Here is a 25,399-nt window from a genome sequence, read left to right as displayed (position 1 = left end):
AATACTTCTTTGTTTCTCCAGAGAAGCCTTCTAAAACAAAGCCAGAAACTTTTTGTGAGGGACTACTTGGTATAGTTGTTGAGTTTTTCTGTTTTAATATGCTCACAACAGTTCATTTTCACAGAATCAGAACTGGGGGGAGAAAAAAGACCCTATGACCCCCAGAAATCTGGACTTATGAAATTGACTAGTTGTATGACCTAGGACAACTGGGGTCTCATCAATGAGTAAGGTGCTTGGTCTATAACAGGAGTTCTTAGTAGATAGAGCTTTGGGCCTGGAATTAGGAAAAACTGAGTTCAAATCTGGCCTCAGACACTTACTAGCTGTGTGAGTCTGGGCCTCGGTCTTTCAGTTTCTTCAACACTAAAATGGGGGTAATAGCACCTGTATCACAGGGCTGTTGTGAGGACCAAATGAGATTAATATTTGTAAAGCATTTAACATGATCCCTGCCACATAGTAGGTATTTAATAAATGTTTGCTCCTGTTCTCTTCCTTTCCCCCTTCATGGACCTCTTCTCAGAATAATATTTTTAAATGTATAAAATAAAATACATAGATTTACAAAGGAAAGCAACTATATTGGAATAGTTTTAAAACATTTTTTTGCATTAACATGCCTCAGGTTAAGAACCCTTCTGATAGCTCTTCCAATTCTAAATCTATATTCCTATGTGTTGTCAATTGCCATTGTAGAAACACACTCCAGAAAGGAAAAAGCCTGTAATCTGCAATTAATATTCTTGCAGAGTTGCCTGGGACATTTAAAGGATAAGAGATGCCCTAGCTGCCCAACTAGGATGTATCAGAGGCCTGACCTCAATCAGGTCTTCCTGACTCCAAGGCCAAGCTTCTGTCCACCATTCTGCTTCTCCAATTATTATGTGCCAGAAATTAAGTCATATTCCCCAAATTCAGAACAACCACATTGTGGGGGAAAAAAACAGGGAAAAAAACACCTGCATTTGTGGAATAGTCACATGATTAGTTCTTTAGCCTCCACCCCCTACCCACCACTACCACCACCACCATCACCACCACTACCACCATCACCAGGGTTATAATGGGAATCAGTGCTATTAAGCCTACATGCATGCTCAATTATTAGAATCAGATGGGAAGAGAGTAACTATAGGAACAACAATAATGATAATTGTGAGCCAACAAATTGTTTGTGCTAATCTACAGGTCTTATTTAGAGGACTTCATCTGAGACCTGATTCTCACAAAATTAAAATGTGAATCTAAAGAGAACTCAAGTTATGATTGAATAATTGAAGAGTTGGAAAAGTTGATCAGAGTTTTTGTCAAAACACTTCAGTTACTGATTATCCCCTCCCACTCCCCACCCTGCATGCTCACCCAGGCCATTTTTTAAAGGGGAGAAATGAATTGAATAGTTTTGATTGTTTTGCTCCTGGAAAAAATATAATCAAGTTTTGTTTCAATTATGTTTCCAATATTCCCATCTTAGAGACATTTAATTGGTTTTCCCAGTTAATACAATGGGATATATTTAGGAATTTTTAAAGTTAGTTGTGGCTTAACAAAATTGTAGTTCATCATTTACCACTCCATCATCTTATTTTAATAATCCCAGTGACGATCATAATTTCCTAATGGTATTTTGGTTATTAGGCGTTGTGATATTGGATTACAAGAGGGTTTTTTTCCATTGTGTCAGCAAGGTGAGTGTTAATAACACAAGAACAGAATTGTCTGAATTGAAAGAAAAAAAGCAGTTTCTTTTTTTCCCCTTGGAGCCAAAGACATCTCACGAGGATAGAGTAAAAAAATAAAATTAAATAGAGCAATTATTTTCAAATCTAGAAAGAATTGAGTTACATCAATGTATTTGTGACTAAGCTATTTCCATTTTATAGAGCCAGGGGCCCAGTTTTCAGATATTTGAGCTGCTCCAGCCCTAACTTAAATCTAAATAACAACGCTATTTGCCAAAGGTAGGCAGTCACCCCTGTATATGCATATACACTTAGGGGTGTGTTTGTGAATGGTTTGTATGTATATTCTTTCGTGTCATACCTAGTCTCAATTTTTGTTAAAATCTAAAGCTGATCTTTTAGGTCCCCTAGGCTAGCAACTGTTGGAAGCACAGATGATTCCATAGAAAGATTTCATGAATTTTAAAAAATTTCATACTATGAGCAAACATACTGGATTCCTTTCAAATTCTAGGTTATAAGAATGAGCCAGAGGATACCAACTTTACCTCCTCTCTCTGAAATCACTGAAAGTACAGTGATAATAACTCTGCTACCAGCAATTGAATGAAAAGCTTGCAATTACAGCACAAGGAGACCCTGACTGTGCAGAATAAAACTACGATAATTACATCTGTCATATTTGTACTTAGTCCTCATTAAATTTCAGGGAAATCATCCAGTAGTAAATAATGTGCAATCTTTGCTTTTAAATCAGAGGTCATGAAAGTAAATGGGAATTCTGTTTCCCCTCATAGGGTGTCTAAGAGAAAAACCCATCAACTACATTTAAAAACTCAGCTTGCTTATTATTGAAGACACCAGACTGAGAAATGTCATTAATATGACAGTTTGCTCCAACACAGCATACAAATTTTTTTAACCAAGAACAATTCTGAAATTTTTAATGACATTTGAAAATGAAATTACTTCTTCATTCTCTCATTTATTTGGAGAAGAATTGTTTAAAATTTCAATTCCAAAGTCATTTAACAAATTCAAATAGAGACTAGTTCTCGTTAAGGTGGAGAGAAAAGTGATGGCTAAGGCGTTCTGAGTCTCTTGTAGATTTGTGTTTCACTAAAAGAGGATTCTTTTTACAGAAGAATAGTTATGTGCATACATATGACAATGAAATAATAGCACTCTGGAAACCTAAAGTGTTATATAAATGTCAGTTACTGTTGTTATCACCATATTCAACTATACTTGTACATACTAGATGAAGTTGACTTAAGTCCAGACTGATATTTTTATATACATTTAAGAAACTATCCTCTTTTCTCTGCCTTAAATGATAGTAAAATTATATTGTTGGGAAGTTAGAATCAAACTGTAGGAGGGGAAGGAGCCTATAGAAAAATGAGTATTATTCTTCCAAATGTATATAAAATTTTAGAATAAGTAGGATCATCCTGAAATGGCCCATTTCACTTTTATCAATTTGTTGTTCAGTCTTGTCTGATTCTTTTTGACCCCATTTGGGGTTTTCTTGGCAAAAATACTGGAACGCTTTGCCATTTCCTTCTCCAGCTCATTTTACAATGAGGAAAGTGAGACAAACAAGGTTAAGTGACTTGCCCAGGGTCACACAGCTAGTAAGGATCTGAGGCCAGATTTCAACTCATGAGGATTAAATCTTCCTACTTTCAGGCTTGGAGCTTTATCCACTGGGCCAACCGGCTGCTCCTCACTTTTATCTAAATTATACCTAATAGAAGCCAGTGGTTTAGCGTCTACTTGTTTGAAATTAAAATTGAAGAATATGGCTTACTTGTCTTCTCATTTGACACGAGTGAAAAGCTCTTCAAGCAGAAACTATTCTCAGATGTTTAAAAGCTTCAGAATCTGGGTACCACATGCCACTGATATGCAGAATATGGCAAAAGGAGAAGTTAGAATTGTTTACAGTGTTGAGGAAATTGTTTCCAACTCCTCTTCTTAGAGGCTCTAGTTTCTCAAGTCAAAATCAAGCAGTGGCAGCTTTTGTTCTGTTTTGTTTTTTAATTGCCATTCTCCAGTTTGAGGCATAGAACCAGATCTTCACAAAACAACACAAAAACTATGCACTTTACAAGAGCTTAAGAATGAGCCTTCCTTGGATTCTATTTGATTTTTGCCACATCTTAGGAATTCGAGCCTCCTCGTGAGTAAAGGATTCAGCTGAAACAAACGGTTTTCTTTTGGGGCCAAGGGGAGGGGACTAGTCTTAGTGAAAAAGCAAAATTATACCCTTTAATTATACTTGGATTGCAATGATCTTTGATCCTCTTTTTGCATGAAATCACAAAGCCACCTCTAAGGATGGTTCACTCTGATACTGGCTTGTCTGCTATGGCAGTTACTGTGAAAATTTCCATTATGAGAGAAAATGTTTAATAATTGCACCACTTTGCTTCTCCAAATGCACCAACCTTTTAGTGCTGTGAGAAAGCATGTAAACTCTGAGCTCACAGAAACAAAGTCTTTTCACCTTGTATGGCAAGTTCACTAGTGGAAACTTAGAGCAGGGTCTGGAGCTTGTACAGACCAGATGTCTCTTTTTTTTATTAACAAATTGACATATATTTCACTGATGATTTCAGTGTCAGCCCTAGATGGTGTGTTTGCTTACATGTGTAAGGGTTATATAACCTCTGCACTTCTGTACAGATTTAACTTGGCATATATCCTAATGATGGATATCTAGAAATATACATCATCTGGAAAATGAGATGTTGGATAAAATAACCTTTAAGGTCCCTTATAACTTTATGTCATTGGGTCATTTCAGTCATGGCTGATTCTTTGTTGACCCCATTTGGGGTTTTCTTGACCAAGATGCTGAAGTAGTTTGCCATTTCCTTCTCCAGCTCATTTTACAGATGAGAAACTAAGTCAAACAGAGTTGTGACTCATCCAGGGTCACACTGAGTAAGGGTCTGAGGCCAGATCTGAACTCATGAAGAGGAGTCTTCCTGACTCCAAGTCCAGTGTTCTATGGTTGATTACATATCTATAGATATAGGTAAATATGTCTATATCTCTCTAATCTCTATCTCCCTATCTGTATATACACACACATATGAAGGGGGCTTTGCATATACGTGTGTGTGTATACGCATACATACATTCACACAGATAGAGACTAGAATTCAAGGAAGTGTTCTTTTAAATGAGAAGTAGGGAGAAAAGAGATAGAAAAACTTTTCTAACACATATTAGTATCCAGAGAATATGGAGAGAAAACAACTGATAAGTCACTGTTCCATACTACTAGACTGGATAGATTATGAGGCATAAATGCTGTGACCTTCCATGAATTTCTTTGATTAGAAATATATGTAGTATATATACATTTATGTGTAGGTGTGTGTATATATATATGTTTATGTGTGTATGTACATATTGGTGTTAATATATATTCTTTATCCCAAATAGCCTCAAATATGAACCTTTCTAAAAAACACCTAGCAGTTAATGAGACATAATAATTTTAAGTAGTTAAATATTTGCTTTATTTTTATTCAGTTACAGATTGGCTAATAGCAAGATAGGAATTTCTGTTGCCTTATGTTTGCTATGAGTAAAAAAGTGTTCCTGCCCATAATTGTTTTCTCTACAACAGAATGTGCCTGGAATATAATAATTGTAATTGTCTTTTGAATTCTTGTTAAATGGATGACACATTTCTCCACTCTGTGCTCATTATGATGTTTGCCACATTCCAAATAGCAGCTTTTTGACAGCAACTGATTAGTGCTAAAATACCAAGAGTGGCCCAGGCCTGATTTACTAGAGGGTTTAGTGTTTGGAAGTATTTCTTCTCTGACAGTACTACTTACATCATCATTGATTTCCTTTGCTTTTGTCTTTAACACGCAAACAGGTGGTTGGTTAAAAAATTGTTTTTTCAAAATCACTGTAAAATAAATTATGACCTTTCATAAATGTTGACTTATTTATCCTCCCTATACCATTCCCAACTTTTGCTCTTAATCATATATTTGTTGTTTTGAATGCTATTTAAGATGTAACTATTTTGAATATGCCAGCAGTTTAAAATGCCTTGCCTTCCCAACTGCTTTTGGCAAACAACCCCTTTGACAAGAAGGTGGAGTTTTCATTTTTCTGCACAGCTCTTTACAGGGGAGAGGCCAATGTCCTGCTACAGAGCTATCACTTCCCCGCCCCGGACCCCCAACAAGAACATATTTTAAAAATCAAAAACTCTGATTTCTACTGAGGCTTTTCTTATTTTTTCCCTTCTGTAACATTTTAATTGGTACTTTCAACAAGAGTAACATAATTTACCTGTATTGTGTTTGTCATGGTGAATTTCAACACTAAGTCCAGTTTTAATTATGAATCAGAAAATTAAGAGCATCAAAGGCATTTTCCCTTCCTCAGTATCTTTTTTTTTCCACCAAGTATCACATTGTTGTTCTGTTAGAATAACTTACATCTGTTCTTTTATGCGCTTTTCCTTTTTCATAGTGTACATAATTATAAGGTGCATTCTTTTATGCTGACAACCATCACCACGGAAAACGTTGATAGGCTCTGAACAAATTCAGGAGATGCCTGCTAGAAGGAATCTGTCTTGTACTTACCCTTGTTAAAATTTAAACTTAGAGCAACATTTTTAAGTGGTTCTGGAATACCATAGCTTAATGCTTAGCATTGCGTATAGTGGCACATCTCACATCTGTGTTGTTTGGCATAACAAATCCTTAGTCATAATGCTAAAAGCCAAGATGGCACAATACCTTTTCAGTGGGCCCTGAAATCAAGACTGGGCCACTCAAGAAAAAAAAAGAAGAAAGGCATTAGATGAGTCTAACAAGCAAACAAACAAATGTCTTCACGTGGGGAAATTGGAAATCCTACTACACGACTTTACCTTCTACCACTGTAGAATGACTCCTTAGGAAGGTTCTCCCTTTGAAACCTGTCCAATTTGGCTTTTGCATTCCATCAGAAAGTTTTCTTGAACATTGCAGTTTACCATCCTCCCCCTCGCCCCTCCTCTTTTCTAGTTGACTGAGGCTTAGGAGTTAGGGAAAAGAAACACACCCTATTGCTCTGAAAACCTTCAATGTAGCCCTGTAATCCTATTTGGTTCTCAAGGCTTTGTTTCTCACCCTCTTTTTTTCCTACCCAGTCAGTCTTTTGAATTAAATGTTATAATTAAGGTCTTTCAAGCCAAACATCCTCTATTGAGGTTAGCAGGATGCATTTGGACAAATCAACTAGCCAGAAAGCCCACAACTGCTTTCTTTTTTTTGTTTGTTTGTTTTTAGTTCCTTGTTCACTGGCATGGTGGAAATAGAATAGGAAATTAGCTACTTGAAGGCTGGGACCACTCTTCTGTGAAGTGCTTATCTGACTGTGGCCTCTTAATATCCCTGAACTCAAGGCTGATGATGACTCAGCTAGTGTGAGCTACTCTCTGGGAGTAAACAAAAACAACCCACCCATGTGACATGAGTTAACACTTTCAGAGCAACCAACAAGATGCCTGTTATTAATGGACATTTCCAGGGCCCTTTCATATTTTCTCTCTCTATTAAGACTTTACTGTCTCACAATCCTACACTTACTGGTAGGAACAAATGGGCCCATTATACTTTGTGCCATGTGTGTGGTAAAGCTGGAGGACATCATAGATGGAGTGACTTAGACCGTTTGCATGCTTTTACACAATTTCCCTATAAGGTGGGACTGAAAGTCCCAGAATGGAACACTAGCTGGAATCCCATTTCCTCCGTTTCTATCTTGAATGGATAATGTTTTTAGGAGTAAGAGTTCAAATTTTCAAATAAATTAATTTATTGACATCTTAGTTATTTGGGCCAGGTAGCCTCATTTATTTACAGATGTTAAATCTTGTAATCCCAACTTTAGGTGTAAGCAAAAGTATTTCAAACTTAAGAGGGCCAGTTTCCCATTTACTTGGGAAGGGGTGGTAAAGAGAGAAGTTTTTAAGAGGTTTTTGGGGGGTTTTCTTTTTTCGTTTCTGAAATTATTGAATACTAAAATGACACCATGAATCAACAGACTACAATCTAAGTTTTCTTTGCCAATTCTCCTTTAAATATGTTTATCTTCTAGGTTTTTTTTTGGAGGGGGGAAGGCAAGGCAGTTGGGGTTAAGTGACTTGCCCAACGTCACACAGCTACTAAGTGTGCCTTGCCCAACGTCACACAGCTACTAAGTGTGCAAAGTATCTAAAGCTGTATTTGAACTCAGGTCCTCCTGACTTCAGGGCCAGTTCTCTATTCACTGCACCACCTAGCTACCCCTATCTTCTAATTTCTTAAGAAAAGTCTAAGTAATTTTTATTGTGCTTTTATCCCTCAGATGGATCATGATCCCAGAAATCCTGCATATATCGCTACCCAAGGACCACTTCCAGCTACTGTGGCTGACTTTTGGCAAGTAAGTCCTTTTTTTTTAAGTTATGCCTTTGTGAAAGTGCAATTTATCAAACTGGTCATCAATAACTACTTCCTTTGGTTTTATTAAGTTCATTGGAACACAGCTACAGTTGTATGGGCCGAGATATCTGATTGATTCGACATTCGACATCCAACATTGGTCATTTCATTTAAAAATCAAAGATGCGTGTTATCCTGTTTCCAAAATGATTGCATTTGGAACTTGAGTGTTTCGAAGATGTTAAAGTTCTCTTTAATATTTAATGGCCATGTTGCCCCTAGGAAATTAGAGAATTCTTATGATTAGATGATAAGAACAGAAGGGGCTTTGGTACCTGGGTAGTAATCCCGGTTCTTTTGCCAACTCACAAATTTAAACAAAGAGAGTAGAAGCTCACTTTAATATGTTTTGAAATAAAAAGGAATTTCTGTAAACACGTTCCAAGTTACTGGAGCATCACAGAAGAATTTACTGTGAAGTTGCATCCCCTATAAGTATATCTTCTGAACAGCAACAAAAAGACATTTAATCTGGTCAGGGGTATTTTATTTATAAAGTTCTTGCAGTAGAATGAGAGCTATCCTTGAAGTCAAGGAGATCCCTTGATTCAAATTTCATCTCTAACATTCTGATCACAACTTACCCTAAGCTCATTTTCTTTGTTGATAAAACGGGGGGACTGATAGCTTTACAACTTTGTGAGGAGCAAATGAAATAACATATATTAAGTGATTTGTAAACCTGAAAGTGCTACTTACACATCAGCTTTGTCTGCAGGGTAGAATAGTTGGATAGAGCACTGGGCTTGGAATCAGAAAGACTCATCGTCAAATATGGTCTCAGACCCTTACTAGCTGTGTGACCCTGGGCAATTCACTTAACCCTTTTTGCCGCAGTTTCCTCATCTGTAAAAGGATCTGGAGAAGGAAAATGGCAAACACCAGTATCTTTGCCAAGAAAATGTGTGACCCTGGGCAATTCACTTAACCCTTTTTGCCTCAGTTTCCTCATCTATAAAGGATCTGGAGAAGGAAAATGGCAAACAACACCAGTATCTTTGCCAAGAAAACCCCAAATGGGGCCATGAAGCATAGGACATGACTGAACCAACACAGTAACAACCTGTAGGGTGAATCTGTACCTAAAGGGCAGTTCTGTGTCACGTGAAAAATATTGGAGCACTTCTATCTTACGAACTTATTCTAATCTATCTCATGAGCTAATTTGCTTATTTTAATTTATAAAAAGGAAGGAAATAAACATCCCCCCAGGGTTTTTCAGAGATGTATTCTGATATCTTCATGGTTTCATGATCTCATTGGTGCGGGCCCTCCCCCCACCGATTCAGATTGCAACCCTCCTCTTCCTTCTCATTCTGTTCCATTCTTGATCAAGTTTTTCCTTAAATGTCTTGCCCTAAGTTATCCTTGATCATCAGCTTCTACCTCCTTATATCCACCAGGCATTATCCATAAGGTCACCTGCAATTTTTATTCCTCTGAGTCTCTTAATTTTGAATAAATACCAGTATAACATTTGGGTTGCCCATTATCCATCTCACTGCATAGCTGGACTACAAACTTTTCCCCATCATACATATGTCCTAAAGTTAGCCTTGTTCAACACACTTTGTCTTTTTGAAGCATATCTCATTTTTGTTTTCTGGTGGCTTAAGAAAAGAATTTTTTTGTTGTAATTTTTCTCTCTCAGTTATATTTGGACTCAGAAAACTTATAGTGTGTGTGTCTGTGTGTGTGTGTGTGTTTTAATTGAAGAGATGTTTTAAAGAATTTTTTTAACCACTTCACACTTAGGTGAAGTAACAATACTCAAATTGCATTTTCTGATTAACTGAGGGTTATTGATCATTTACACTTTGAAACTATGCAGGGTATGGATAACCCTTCGTAGGATGTTTTCCCATATATGACTTTTGGTAGATATTTCAATTACGTGTTTAAAAATATACTCCTTTATATATATAATATACATATTATATATATACAGTTTTAAAATATACTCCTTTACCAAATACAAATTTCAATTTAATAGCTAGACTACAAACTATAGTGTGAACACACTTTGAAAATATTAAGTTAAGGTTTTCTTTAATAACTTTAGTTAAGTCATTAAAGAATATAATCTTTTCTTCAAACCTCAGGCAGGTATAATGCAGAAGACTTCAGTAATTCTCCTATTAGTAAGTATTTAAATTACAAAGTTCAAAGGTAGAAGTGGTTAAAAGAAAAAAAAATCCCTGGGACAATTGAAAAGTACCTTGCGGGCGTTTATAGCCTTCTCACCCCTGCTTTATGCAGGTAGGTAAAGCTGTGGATAATATTGGACTTGGAACTGGGAACTTCAGAGTTCAAATGCAGCCTCAACCCTTTACCAGCTGTGTGACCCTAGGCAAGTCACTTAACTTCTGTTTGTCTCAGTTTCCTCATCTGTAAAATAGGGGTAATAATAGCACCTATTTCCCAAGGATTGTTGTAATGATAAAATGGCATAATATTTGTAAAGCTCATTGCAAACTTTGAAGTGTTATATAAATGGTATTATTAGAGTCCTGCATAGATTCAGAAGCTTGTTAGAGTTATATCCCCTCCACTGGTGCAGCCCACAACAGGACTGAGTGGCCTACAAAATAATTTCTAATGCTGAGATTCTGGAACTCAGCCCATGTCCTTCCATAAAACATTTTTGGTCATATGTCCAATAGATCCTTCCTATGGATCTTTAAATAGTTGCTGGTTCCCAGCACAACTCTTGGACTGACTCTTACTATTTGAATGGCCCATCTCCTTTTCTAGTCACATGCCCCGACAATGCCTTTTACATCTCACCATAAGCTATCCTTGCTAATATGCTTTGACCTCCTCATATCCATCAGGCATTATCTTTGAGGTCACTTGCAATTTTTGTTCTTTTGATAACTAAGAAACTGAATCTTATGAAACAAAAAAATGCATATATTAACTTCTGAAGCAGTTTTTTTTGTCTTAATCATGATTACAGGGATAAAGTTCTTCTGAACTATTTATGACAATCCTAGCTGCTTCTTAGCATTACAGTTGTCCAAAGGGTCTGGTTACCCTCTTGTTCTATAGAGGATCTAAAGAAATTTAGAGTCAAAGTTCATTGTGAAGTAGGATTGGTCAAGAAAAGCAAGAGAGGTAAGGAGGTCAACTAGGAGGTTATTGTAATAGGTAACGAGGCCCTGGATCAATGGAAATATCAAGAAAATACAAGTTTCAGAGATACTTTGAAAGAGGAATCCAACAGAACTTATTGACAGGTTAGCTTCCTTCAGCCTTCTGCAAGAAACCTTTCCCTGTCTCCTTAATTTAGTGCCTCCCCTCTGAGAGTAAACCCAGTTTATCTTGTACATATCTTGTTTGAACAGAATTTTTAAATTAATTTATTTTAGTTTTCAACGTTCACTTCCATAAGATTTTGAATTTTAAATTTCCCCCCCTCCCCAAGAAAGTAAGCAATCTAATATAAGCTCTATTTATGCAATCATATTAAACATATTCTCACATTAGTCATGATGTAAAGAAGAATTAATCCTAATAGGAGGAGCCACGAGAAAGAAGAAACAAAACAAAACAACAAAAGAAAAAGAGAGCAAATACTATGGCTTCTATCCACATTCAGACTACAAAGTTGTTTCCCTGAACGTAGATAGCATTTTCCATCGTGAGTCTTTTGGAGATTGAACAGTTTTTTACACGTGTTGTCTCCCCCATTAGACTGTGAGCTCCTTGAAAACGACTGGTTTTTGCCTTTCTTTGTTTCTCAAGGGCGTAGTAATGCCTGGCAGAAAGCAGCCACTTAATAAAATGACTCGATAGAATGGTGGGCAGAGTTCAAATGTGGCCTCAGACACTAGCTGTGTCTGGGTAAGTCACTTAACCCTGCTTGCCTCAGTTTCCTCATCTGTAATATGAGCTAGAGAAGGAAATGGCATACCATCCATAATGGGATCATAAAGAGTTGGACACGACTGAAATGACCGAACAACAAAAGAATAAGATGACTGACTAATGGTAGATAGACTAATGGTGAGATGATGAGAGAAAAGTGGCTCTTAGAGTCTAGCCTGGAAAAAATAGTGTTTATCAGTGATGGAAAAGGGATAATACCAATCAAAGAAAAATTCTAGGAGGTTGATTGAAGGAGGTTTCTCCCATCTTTATGTGCGTTTTTGTTGATGTTCACCCTTTGTTCTCAAAGTAGACCGGTGACATCATGAACATGATATTTTGACTTGTATGTGAATTGGATTTAAATGAGATATTTATTCCGGTACAAGGGAAAGGGTTCTAGTATGATTTGTGGTAGAAAAAATGCTAGTCTTAAAGTCAAAATGCCTGAGTTCAAATAGAGACTCTAGTCCAGGGTTTGGATTCAGTCAAAGGGCCATGCTTGAGGACCTACAGTGCTACAGGTTCAAGTTTGGATTCAGCCAGGGTGGCTAGGTGGCACAGTGAATAGAGCACCAGCCCTGGAGTCAGGAGGAACTGAGTTCAAATCCGGCCTCAGACACTTAACACTTACTAGCCGTATGACCTTGGTCAAGTCGCTTAACCCCAATTGCTCTGCTATCCCCCTCTAAAAAAAAAAAAAAAAGCAAAAAAAAAATTGGATTTAAAGGGCAGCACTTAAGGACCTAGAAGGCTACATGTGGCCTCAAGGCTGCAAGTTCCCCACCCCTGCTCTAGTCCTTAATAGCTGGATGACCTTGGGAAAATAACTTCATATCTCTAAGCCTAAATTTCCATTTCTATAAAATAATGATATCTAAGACTCCCTATCCAGGTTGTAGTGAGAAAGATGCTTTATAACCCTTAAAGGACAACATAAATATTAGTTATTACTATATCCACAGAATAAATTTCTTGAGTAAGGTCTTTTGCTTCTGTTATATTCCTCTGTTTCCCTGCAGAATACGATGTAAAATCTATAACAACTGCTGAATTGAAACCAAATATATGAAAATAAATAAATTAGGGGTTAATTGCTTCATAAAGTGATTCCTTTCCCCATCAAACAGTTCCTTTCATTGTCAATGAGCATCCCTGGTAGTTTAAAAAATAAATTGAGTTGTAAAAATTTGATTTATGTAACCTATAGTTAGGTGCACATGGATTTTTTGTTTCCTGTGAACTCCTACCAGTCATTCAGTAATGCACCTAGAACGCCTTACTGCATTTAACCAGTTGTCCTGCTTTTGGGTTCAAGAATCACATATCAACAAATAATGGGCAGAAGTAGTTCATTTAGAAAAGATCTGAGGCTTTTAGTTGACCACAAGTTTAATGTAAACCTAGTTTGATACTTGATGGAATGTTGGGGTATATTAATTGGAGCATAAAATCATGAGATGTCATAGAGCATGGGATATGTCATACTGACTGTACCGTCTACTGGTTATATTGTGTCCAGTTCTGAATACTGCATTTCAAGAGGGACAGTAAAATTCAAAGAGTGTCGCAAAGGAAGAGGATCAGGATGGTGAGAAAGTCTGGGAACTGTCACATAACAGTTGGAAGAATATAGGATGTTGATCTTACAGGAGACAAGGCAGGTGAGGTGTGGTGGTTGTCTTCAAATATGTGGAGGAATATTATGTGGAATAATCATATGGCAAAACCAAAAGTGACTTTATAGAAGAGGAACTGACTCTAAATGCAATGCTTTTCCCATGATATCATGTATTGTCTCTCTGTGGCTCCAGAGGACAGAACTAGAGCCAATCAGTTGGTGAAAAATACTGACAGTATATTTGGGTTCAAAGGAAAAAGGAATGGTCCAACAAAAGTGGACAATATGTCCTTATAAAGTAGTGAACCCTGTCACCAGCATTCAAGCAGAGATTTACTAGGTATGTTGTAAAAGATTTAATTGTATTGTTTGAAAGTTTGGATTGGGTAACTTGTAAAGTACATTCCAGCTTTAAAATTCTCTGATCTTTAAAACACAAAGTATTTAGAAGGATTTTCACCATTCTTGCACCCTTCCTTTGGATGTCTTCCAGCTTATTCATGTCCTTGCTTAAATGTGCTGTGCAGAACCAAGCATGACATTTCAGATGTGATCTCAAGAAGTAGAGTACAGCAGTCCTATCACCTCCCTAGTCCTGGACATTATTCTTCTTTTAATGTAGCCTTGAGATTTTATTAGCTTTCTTGGATGTCCCATTCCCCTGGTGACTCACATTGTTTGAAGTCCATTAGTATTTCCAGATTTTGTTTTTCAGAAAAACTGGTTTCTATTCATGTTTCCCTGATTTTATACCTGCAAAGCTGATTTTTAACCAAGTAGAAGACTTTGCATTTGTCATATTAGAGTTGGACTTCTAGATTGTTAATAACATTTGGAATCCCAGTTCTGTCATGATTATGTTAGCTATCCCTCCCAGCTTTGCATCATCTTCAGTTTTTATAAATTTGCAATCTCTGATTTGACCAGGCTATTGATAAAAATATTAGGTGTCATTGGACCAAATATAGATCCCTGAGAAACTCCACTGAAGACCATTCAAATCTATTCTTTTGGTCTTTTAGTATGCTTTTGGATTCAACTAGTTCTGAACCCACTTAATGGTACTACTGTCTAGCCTACATACCTCCATCTTTTCCACAAGAGTGACAGGAGGGATTTTTATGAAAAATACTTTACTCAAGCCTATTTAAACTATAGCATTACCCTTATGGAACAATTAGATAAAATTCTCAAAAAGGAAATTGGCTAAACAGAAGTGACCTATTTTCAATTAATTTTTTTTAAACTATCAGTCATGGGGCAACTGGGTAGCATAGTGAATAGAGCACTATCCCTGGAGTTAGGAGGATCTGAGTTTAAATCCAGGCTCAGACACTTAATACTTACTAACTGTATGACCTTGGGCATGTCACTTAACCTCAATTACCTTGCCTTTCCCCCTCAAAAAAATCAGTCATTTTTTTCTTTCAGTCCCTGTGACAAATAACCATAGTAAAGCAAAATAAATTCCCATATAAACTACGTCCAGAAATGTGTCTCATTGTACATAGCATCTCTCCATCAGAAGGGGAGGAAGCAAATGCTTCCTCATCAGTGGCATGACTTGTTTTTTTTTTTTATTAAATCATGCCATCTCTTTCTAGTCATCACTTCCTTATCCTTAGATAGTAAATAGCCATCTCTTTGTTAATACCTTCTAGCATGTCAGGAATCCCAGGCAAGCTCATTGATCTATAGTTTGCAGACTCCATTTACTTCCCTTTAAAAAAATCAGAATATCCACCCTCCTTCAGTTGTGTAGCACCCTCTTTCTCTACAAGCTTTCCAACACCATTGACAGTAACCCCCACCCTAATTTGTCCATACTAGTCATTTTAGTAACTTCAGATGTTTATCATTTGGGCCAAGAGACTTGAATTTATTAAGGTAGTTGAAGGCTTCAATATAATTGCCTCGTTAACATTAGTTACAAACTCCCTCATACCCATTTTTGTTCTTTTCTTTCCCATCAAATGAGCATTCTTCTTAGAAGAGAAAACCACAGCAAAGTAAAAGCTAAGAACAGATGCCACCCTGAGTGGTGTTGCTGTCCCTTCTCTGATCATCTTTTCTTCAATATAGCAACAAATTAAAAAGTCCCAAATACTTTGATTTTCCCTGAGCCTTCCCTACCTTCCTCAGTTCATTCTGTGCTTTCACACTCCTGACATTATCCTCACAGGTCTGTGCCATGCTTTTATATGCATCTATTACCTCCCATGTTTCCATCTTCTGGATTTGACTTTTTAAAATTCATGTTTTTTGATGTGCATTCACATTGGTCTCTTCAGACAATTCACCTTTTTCCTTCTCCTCAGAATTATTCATTTTTGTGTCTTCAGAATTTCATTCCTGAGAGAATTCCTTTCCTCCTGGTCTACCTTCCCCTGCAGAGTTTAAATCCATAGAGGCCTAGCTCTTTTCTCTAAAACCCTCTGAAATCTTCTCTCCTAAAATCAAGGATTCCTGTCAGATTAAACTTAGCTTTCCTTTCCTCTCTTACAAATGGCAAAATGGAGTAGACATTTTCACCCCCCCAGTTCCCTCTACTTCCTCCTCAGCAACCAGTTCTCCTTTGTTGGGGAGACCCTAATCCAGAATGGAATTTACTTCTGTTGGTTCCTCTGCCTTTTTGAAGGGTGAAATTGTCATTAAAGTAAATCAGAAATTATTGACTACTCTGCTTCTGGTCGCAAGGCAGTCTTTGTTCTGATTTTTGTAGGAAAGGCTCTTCTGCCAGAGTACCTTGGACAGAGAAAGTGCTCTGTGTGTTTGGATTGAATGGGTGGATAAGTGGAGAGGAAAAAACAAACCAGAAGGTGGGAAATATGAGGAATTTTTCCATAGTAAAATGGGAACAATAGAAGCTACTATCTCCCATGGTTATGAGGATTAAGTGAAATGATACTTGTAAAGTGCTATAAAGATGCTACTTATTATTATTATTTGGATTCCCATTTGAGCTATAGGAATCTCTTTAAACTTAACCAAATCAAGCAAGCATTTTATTAAGCATCTACTATTTGTCAATCACTGTACTAGATGAAAACAGAAAAGCCAACTGCTTTGCAAGCAAGATTATTTCCATATATGCTGCCTTGAAAATAAGAGTAGCAAACCTATATGCATGAATGTAAGTCTACATCGTGAAGTTACATCCATCTGAACCAAGCTCATATGCTACAGTCATATGCTATAAAGATGCAAGTGATATACATTGTCTTTTAAAATGGAAAATAATAGTTTAAATGTTGTAGCATCCAGCATTTACACTTTCTATTTGAAAGACATTATTCAATCATCTTTGTTTCTCAAAACAAAATTAGAGATTTGTCATCTAAATGTTATTTGTGTAGAGGGAAGTAAGGGTTGGCAGACTTTTCCTAGTAAGGAAATATGGAGCTCCAGACTAATATGAGATCCCAAGCAAATCACACTGTGTTTAGCACCTCCAACATTTATATACACATGAAAGTAGGTAAAAATAAATGTCAGTGACAGCCATGAAGGGGAAAAAAATGTCTCAGAAAGATGACTTGTACCCTTAGAGTGTGAGCCTAAGAATTGAGGGTCATTCTCATTCACCTTGCCCTGATCTAGAGGGTCACAAAGTGATTAATAAATGGGCCTCAAGGCTTTTTCAGGAGATGCCAAAGCCACCTCCATTACTCCATTAATCTGGGTCCTCAAAAGAGTCCTGGTTAATCACCCTAATTCTCCATTCCCTAGGAGATGTTCTTATTGGATAACACAATAAGGGGAGGGCTATTAAGATTAGGACTCTTGCCTTCCAATTTTCTGGTCTTGTCTAATCTATTCAACAAATATGCTGCCTTTCAAAACAAATTCAGTTATTAAAAATTGTTATAACCCCTCTTGGCTAGATTTCATATTATGCCTAATAGGAAGAAAGACAAAAAGGCCAAAAGGAGGCACCCTTAGGTTATGTGAATCAGCATGAAGTTTCAATTATTATTTAATTAATGTTTTTATTGATATTAATTTAGCTACTTTAACCTAAAATAAAGTCTAAATGCCAGATCTACCATCTACTTGTTTTGAAACATTCTGGGATGTTTTGGCATTAATGCTTAATGATGGCTAATTCGTCCTGTATTTTTAGAACTAGTAGTCTTAATTTAATTATTTAAATTCACTGATTAAGTGAGCGCCTATATTAAGTAAGGCACTGTGCTTGGAAGTGTGGGAAATATGAAGAAGTACAAGCCAGAGCCCCTGCCCATAGGATATTTGCAGTCTAGTGGGGAAGACAAGATAAAAATTAGTGATTATAAAAGGTAATTAACAGAGTAAATAGTGATATATGATATATCAATACGATTAATTCTAAGAATGATTGTTATAGACAGTAAATATTTCAAATTCTTCATATTCATTTTTAAGGTCAGGAGGCATTTATAGATCTCTGATTCAAGTAGGAAATACAGATTTAGGAGTTCATGCATCTGTCTTCAAATTATTCCCCCACCTCTACGAAAATTGCACTGAGCTGCAGAGAGATGACCACTCTGCAGACCTGATCATCAGATTTTCTAAGTCAAGCATTCAAAAGGACCAATGAACAAATGAGCATTGTGTCTTTGGAGGTGAAGTCCCCACATCCAACTTAAGGAACTTGAAGATGATGACATTAAGAAGTTTGCTCTGCTAGTATTCTTCCTTCCATTCATCCAATATTTATTGGGTTTGCACAAGGCTTTGTTCTAGGGACAAAGAGCTCATGGAATGCTAAAGTTGGAAGGAACATCAGCAATGATTCAGTCCAACTCTTAGATGGAACATGAGCTCCTTCTATGACGTCCCGCCAAAAATGACAAACTAAGCTCCTCATGAAGACTTTCAGGGGTAGAAAATTCACTCAGGGAAGCCCCATCCTATTTCTAGACAACTATAATTGTTAGAAAGTTTGTCATGACAAGCTGAAATCTGCCTCTCTATAAATTCCACCCATTCGTTCTTTTTTGTTTTTTGGAGGGCAAGTGACTTGCCCAAGGTCACACAGCTAGTTAAGTGTCTGAGGCCGTATTTGAACTCAGGTCCTCCTGACTCCAGGGCCAGGTGCTTGGTGCTCTATTCAGTGCACCGTGTAGCCACCACCACACCCATTCATTCTAATCTCCCCATTAGGAGCCAAGTTTGAATCTAGTCTTCCCATTCTGCATGAAAACTCTTCAAATATTTGAGGGTTTTAATAATGTTTCCCCCAAGTCTTCTCTTCTGCAAACTAAACATCCCAAGTTCTTTCAAGTAATCCTCCCATAGCAAAATTTAAACTCCTTCTACTGTCTCAATAGACACCCTCTAGATGAACTCTGTATCCCTCCTAAGATGAAATACCTTTAACTTCACTCATTCTGGGCACTATACTTCTGATAATGCATCCTAATATTGCACTAGCATTTTCGAGCTGCCTTATCATACTGTGAACTCAGTGAGTTTGCAGTTCACTACAAACCCCTGTCCTTTTTATTTTTTTAAGTCTTATTTTCATTGATACTGCTTGTTTTTATATTACATTCACTTCTGGATACATTCCTCCTTCTCCCCTCTCTAGAGAGCCATCCCTTGTAACAGGAATTTAAAAAACAAAGAGGAAAGCAAAAGATGTCAGCAAAATTAACCAGTGATCAATTGTATCTGACGTTATCAGCAGTGTTTTAGAACCGCACTTCCCTACCCCTACAGTGGAAGGAAGGGAGATGGATTCTCTCAGTTCTTTTCTAGGGCAAAGCTTAGACATCATTGCAGTGCTCAGTTTCAGGGTTTTGGTTGTTGTTTTTCATTTACTATGTTGTAGTCATTTTGTGCATTGTTTTCCTAGTTCTGTTTAACTACACTCTGTCAGATCATCCAAGTCTTCCTGTGCCTCTCACAATTTTTTTATATTCATGATTTCTTGTGCCAAAGTAATTTTATGTTACATTAGTATACCATGATTTGCCTAGCCATTCCCCATAAATACTTACCTACTTTTGTTCAGGTCCTTTACTGTCTCAAAAAAGTGAGAATGAATATCTTGGTGAATATAGGGGACTTTCTGTATTGGACCTCCTGGGGCATATGGGCTATGCCCATATGAACTTTGGAGTGATTTCTCCCTCATTCTATGCTTTACCATGGATTTTTTAGCTTAAGTATAGAAGTTTGTATTCTTTTTTTTTCTTTTTGGAGGGGAGAGGACAGGAGGGCAGGGCAATTGGGGTTAAGCGACTTGCCTAAGGTCACATGGCTAATAAGTGTTAAGTGTCTGAGGCCACATTTGAACTCAGGTCCTCCTGACTCCAGGGCCAGTGCTCTATTCACTGTGCCACCTAGCCGCCCCCATGAAGTTCACATTCTTACAGTAGTTAATAATAATTAACACTTACTTTAAAACACCATATAATATAACACTTTGAGATTTTTAAAGTGCTTTCCACAAACCAGCTCATTACAGTCAGAAATACAAGTATTATTATCCCCATTTGGCCTATGAAGAAAGTGGGGCTCTGAAAAATTAAAAGATTTACCTTGCTTACCACAGCTAGGAAATGTCTGAAATGGTAGATGTATTTTATCCTCTGTCCAATCCCCTCAGTTTATGGATAAGGAAATTAAAGCAAGAGAAGTTAAGTGACTTGGTCAGGACTACACACCTGGTGAGCATCTGAGGTGAGATTTCAACCCAGGTCTTTCTGACTCCAAGTCTTACCTTGTATCCACACTGCATTTGCTTGCTGTCTGAGCTTAAGGGGTAACTCCTTAAGTCACACTAACACTGTAAGTATAGGGCAGCTAGGTGGATAGAGAGCTAGTTTTGAAGGCAGGAAGATTCATCTTCCTAAGTTCAAATCTGGCCTTAGACACTATCAGTGTGACCCTGGGCAAGTCTCTTAACCTTGTTTGCCTCAGTTTCCTTATCTGTAAAATGAGCTGGAGAATCTTTGCCAAGAAAATCCCAAATGGGTTCTCAGAGAGTTGGACATGACTGAAAAATGATGGAATAACAAACAGCACTTTAACATAGGTTTATTAGATAACTTTCCTCCAATAATGACAAGATAACTGTACAGCTTGAGAGCACTTGGGGCGAGGAATCATTAGTAAATAGGAAAATGGTGTCAAAAAGAAAGGTGGGGTCACAAAGACTAAGTTTGCTGATTTCACCATTTTCTCAAGGGCCAGCCCTACTCACAGTCAGAATAGCTGCTTTTTTCACCACCCCATTTTTCTCACTTAAAATAGGGGTATAGAAAACATGGGTTAATGGGTGGTTATGCAGTTTCCAAGTCCTGTTTATCTCTGTACCACAAATGGGTAGTGGTAGTAGTAATAAAATTATAATAACCCACATATACATAGCTCTTTAAGGTCTGAAAAGCACAAAAGTGCTATAATTATCCCAGTTTTACACATAAAGAAATTGGTGTCCAAGGAAGTTAAGACACTTGCCCAGGGTGATAAATAGCAGGATTTCAACTAGGGTCTAGGCAATAGTGACCATTTTTAAAGAAAACACATTTAAAAGAACTTTAGTCCCCAGTGTTCTTACCTAACCCATCTTAAAATTTTGAAATTAATATTTGCTTAAAATAAAACAAAATGCCTGAATATCTTTTACTTACTTTTCTTTTGTATTGCAACTGAAACCCTACTGAATTTTCAGCTTTCAAGTGTGGTTTTGATTCACAGTCCTTTTTTCTTCTTTTGGCATAGAACAGAGCTTGATGCATTCTTAATGGGTACTCATCTTGAAGAGCATGGCAGCCTAAAAGTGCCACTTCTATCTAAGGTGTAAAATATGCATATTTAATTTGCAACATGAAAGCGGGTTGAGGAGAGAGTAGTTCATAAGTAACAATGCTCCCTGGGGCCCAGGTAACTTAATGTACATGTCAAGTTATTGAGAATAAATACATCAATAGTAATTGTACAACTGTTCACTTTTAAAAAAAAATCTGGCTTATGAGTGTTTGTGCCTGCCATGGAAATCCCTAATTCACACGGTAGGCACATCAAGACACATTGAGGCTGTTGTACTTGAAAAATAAGCATGTTCTTATACCCTATTCAAAGAAGTCTAGTGTAGTTTTCAATAAAATTGCAAATGCATTACATTTAACGCCCCCCCCCCCAATCCCCTTGGGCAACTCTTGTGTTGTGGCTAGAGGAAAAGCATTCCAGAGGTGGTTACTGCTGTGTATCAGAAATCAACTTTTGACTTCATACTTTGACTGGACATTGTAAGTGATAGCTAAAAATGTGGGTTTCCCTTTGTCTCTTTCCCTATTGACAAACAATGCAGAGCTCTAAAATGTATTTCTTTCTATGCTATACACAATCTAGTCCTTTGAGATAAAAAATAGATGGATGAACATATCTGAATGTTTGAGCAGGGTCATATTTACTTCCTTCCAAAATATACTTAGAAGAAATGCTTAATGAATTCAACAATCAATCATGTATTTTGTAAATAAATGCCTTCCATGTACCAGTTGGTGGGGACTGGGATACAAAGATAAAAATAACATAATCCCTGCCCTCGAGGATCTTACGTTCTATAGGGAGGTATAATAGAAATAAATGCTAATAAAACATATTCCTAAAAAATATATGAATATAGCAACTTGAGACTTCAGTGGCCTCCATGTGACCTTGAGTGCCATTTCCAGAGTGTTGATTGTTTAGGGTGACTGTGACTACAAAATAATCGGATATTCAGGGGATGTAATTGCTCTGCTTGCTGGGAAACTGGTCCTGGTAAAGCAGGACCAAGGTTTCAGGACCTCTGCCCTCAAAGGGCTGTGTGGATGGGTGGCAGCAAATCAGAATGCCAAAATCTGTCAGATCTATCTGGTTCTATGTCAGTCATATGCACCCAACAAATAAGGTGCCTAACACAGTGAAACCTCACTAATTTGGAATCTGAGGTCATTCTAACAGGGCTAGGCTAAAATTGGCCTCTGGACAGTCTGGAACAAATGTGAACAAAATCATGGTGAGGGAAGAGAGAGGACATGCCTAACTTACTCTAGAGAACAATCTATTTTCAAACACTTTAACAGCATCCGTTTTCTTGCAAACAACTAAGGGGCTGATTGAATCAGGCCCTATGGGACCATGACTTTGTTACCATTTTTTTTTTATTACTGGCCTGTCTATATATACTAAAACATATGCAAAGTGTACTTTTATGATATTCAATGATCTAAATTTTCCATGAATTCAATAAATGGGTTCTTGCTGGAGTTTCAAAAGCTTAATGTTTCCATTACACATTTGAAAGGGAAGTTGGGGGTGGGGGGATGTTTTTGTTTTTACCAGTGTAATCACCTTAAAGGAGTCTGCTCTAAAGGTTTGTTCCAAACCTATGAGGTGTATTTTGAAATTGAAGAAATTTTTCTTCCCCTGTAATTTTCTTTTGATTTAGGGGATCAGAAAAGTGATGGCTTAGTAAGGAGGTGGAGGTGGGAAGGGCAGTGAAGTAACCAGTCAGTTTGGTGAAATAGTAGGTTAAACTAGTTATTTGTCATCATTCAGACCAAATGACTGACTGGCTAATTTTCTTTTCTAACTGGTTGTGTTGCTACTCTGCAGATATAGCCAGCATCCAATATTAAGCTGAACTGGGTCCTCTACCTGACATGATGTTTTTCTCTCCTCCTATAATAAATGAATGCAGAAAGATGACATGTTTATATTTACAACAATCTCTATTCCAGATTTATAGACCACACACCTTTGGTTGGAGAGTGGAAATAACAGTTTCTTCAGTTGAGAGAAATCATTATATACCCAGTGCCTACTCATAGAAGGCACTTAATAAGTGTAGAGTGAATAAATTTAATCATTACAATGATCTATAAGTAACATTTTTCCTACACTAAAGAGATCCAGTCTTAGATTTTGCTTATACAGAGTTCTAGTACCAATCCAGAAAACCTTAAGACCTGTTTTTGAAGACTTTATTTTGGTTTGATGATTTGCCTTCGGTTTTTTTTTGTTTGTTTGGGGTTTTATTTTGTTTTCTGATCAAAGAAAAGAGGGCGCTTTCAGTTCAAAGATAAGGACAGGTTTAGGTTTCATTCTAGAATGCTGTGGGCCCTCAGACTGGCATACCCTTTTCACTTTACCTACCTGATAAATTCAGAAAAAGTACCGTCATTTAACATTTACCAACCAGATGACTCTAGTAAAGGGCATTTCTTTCTTTTTCTTCTACTTTTGTTTTTGTTTTTGTTTTTGGAGAGGGAAAGGCAGGGCAGTTGGGGTTGTGTGACTTGCCCAAGGTCACACGGCTAGTAATTGTTAAGTATCTGAGGCTGGATTTGAACTCAGGTCATCCTGACTCCAGGGCCAGTGCTCTATTCACTGTGCCACCTAGCCACCCCATAAAAGGCATTTCTAATGTCATCCAGTCCAACTCTTGAATACAGTAACCATTACTAGATGATGCGATAGTCATTGGATTGCTTGGGGTTAGGACTGGTTGATTGATAGAGGGTTTTTATTTACTCCACCACTAGATAGTTTTCAATTTTAAGCCCTTTGGAGACAGGAATTTTGCTGTTTCTCTTCTTTCTTTCTATCTGTCATGAAATGAATGGATAAAAAAGCATTTATTAACGGCTTATAAGATGCCAGACACCGTATTAAGTACTAGGGCTACAAATACAAGAGCAAGACAATCCTTGCCCTCAAAGAACTTATATTCTAATAGAGGAAAACAACATATGAAAGTGGTGGCCAGGGAGTGGTGTTGGAAATCACAGGGATTGTAAGTAGAATCATAGTTAATGAATTAACAGATCCTCCCAGGAATGGTAGTATTGACCTGATTACTGAGCAAGAGGTAGAAGGTGGAGAGGAGGAATGGGTATTCACACATTAGAAATGAAAAAAGATGGTTAGAATGTGGTATGGTGGGTCTGAGACCAGGCTGGATATAGTGAACTCTCATCAGTCAGGGAAGAATACAGAAGTGACAAACACAATGTCTTGTACATCTTAAGTGCTTAATAATTGCTTGTTGAATTGAATTATGATTCCTGAAAGAGGAAAATAATTTATGTCCTGTCTCAGGAAAGTTTTTTTGCAATAATAATTTACATTTGTAAGTCACTGCTCTTTCATTCACTCATAAGTCTTAGGAAAGAGAGCAAGGTTGGATAGGGGTAGGAGGAAGGATGCCACTAGAAAGAATTCCTGGGTTAGCATGTATTAACTGAATTAACCAGAATTTTTGAGTAACTGGCATCTTCCATTCTCCAAAATTCCAAATTAGAAACTATTTGTTGTATATATTCTGAAACAGCTAAATTTACATCCTAGAATAGTAAAAATATAGTGAAATGCTCTAACTCTCAGTCCTGGGGCAGCCTCCAGTTTCTGTTGATAAGAAATGTTTTAAATAGTAAGGAATGGACTGAAAAGCAGTATTGATACCCAAATGGGCTTCCTGTTTGTTTGATTTAGTAAAATTCTCCTTCTGCTTTTATGCACAGTGACCTAAAAAGATATATCACACCCAAGAGTGCCTTTGAAATTGTTTGTTTAAATTAAGTTTCATTTGGATTTAATCTTAACCAAATCTTTAGAGAGCCAGGCAGACCCTCTGTAATGAAATGCTGTGTGTTTGAACCAATGAAAGATGTTGCCCAACTGTAAGGATTCCTCTTTAAATGAGTGGGCTTTATAATGTTACA

General features: G+C 37.2%; 1 protein-coding gene across 1 annotated transcript in view; it reads left to right on the top strand.

Moving 5' to 3' along the window:
* The window catches only part of LOC138158691 (receptor-type tyrosine-protein phosphatase N2-like), a 187,965-nt gene that overhangs the window by 110,521 nt on the left and 52,045 nt on the right, over nucleotides 1–25,399 (top strand). Inside the window, exon 6 of the mRNA XM_069084825.1 lies at nucleotides 8,067–8,144. Coding sequence (XP_068940926.1) covers nucleotides 8,067–8,144 — 78 coding nt within the window. The remainder of the gene's footprint in view (nucleotides 1–8,066; nucleotides 8,145–25,399) is intronic.

The sequence above is a fragment of the Petaurus breviceps genome, unplaced genomic scaffold, assembly GCF_028583685.1.
Source record: "Petaurus breviceps papuanus isolate PSGF00001 unplaced genomic scaffold, PetGlider_PUasm1.0 115, whole genome shotgun sequence".
NCBI lineage: Eukaryota > Metazoa > Chordata > Mammalia > Diprotodontia > Petauridae > Petaurus > Petaurus breviceps.
Note: the sequence above shows the minus strand (reverse complement) of the source record. Positions and strands in the feature narration are given on the sequence as shown.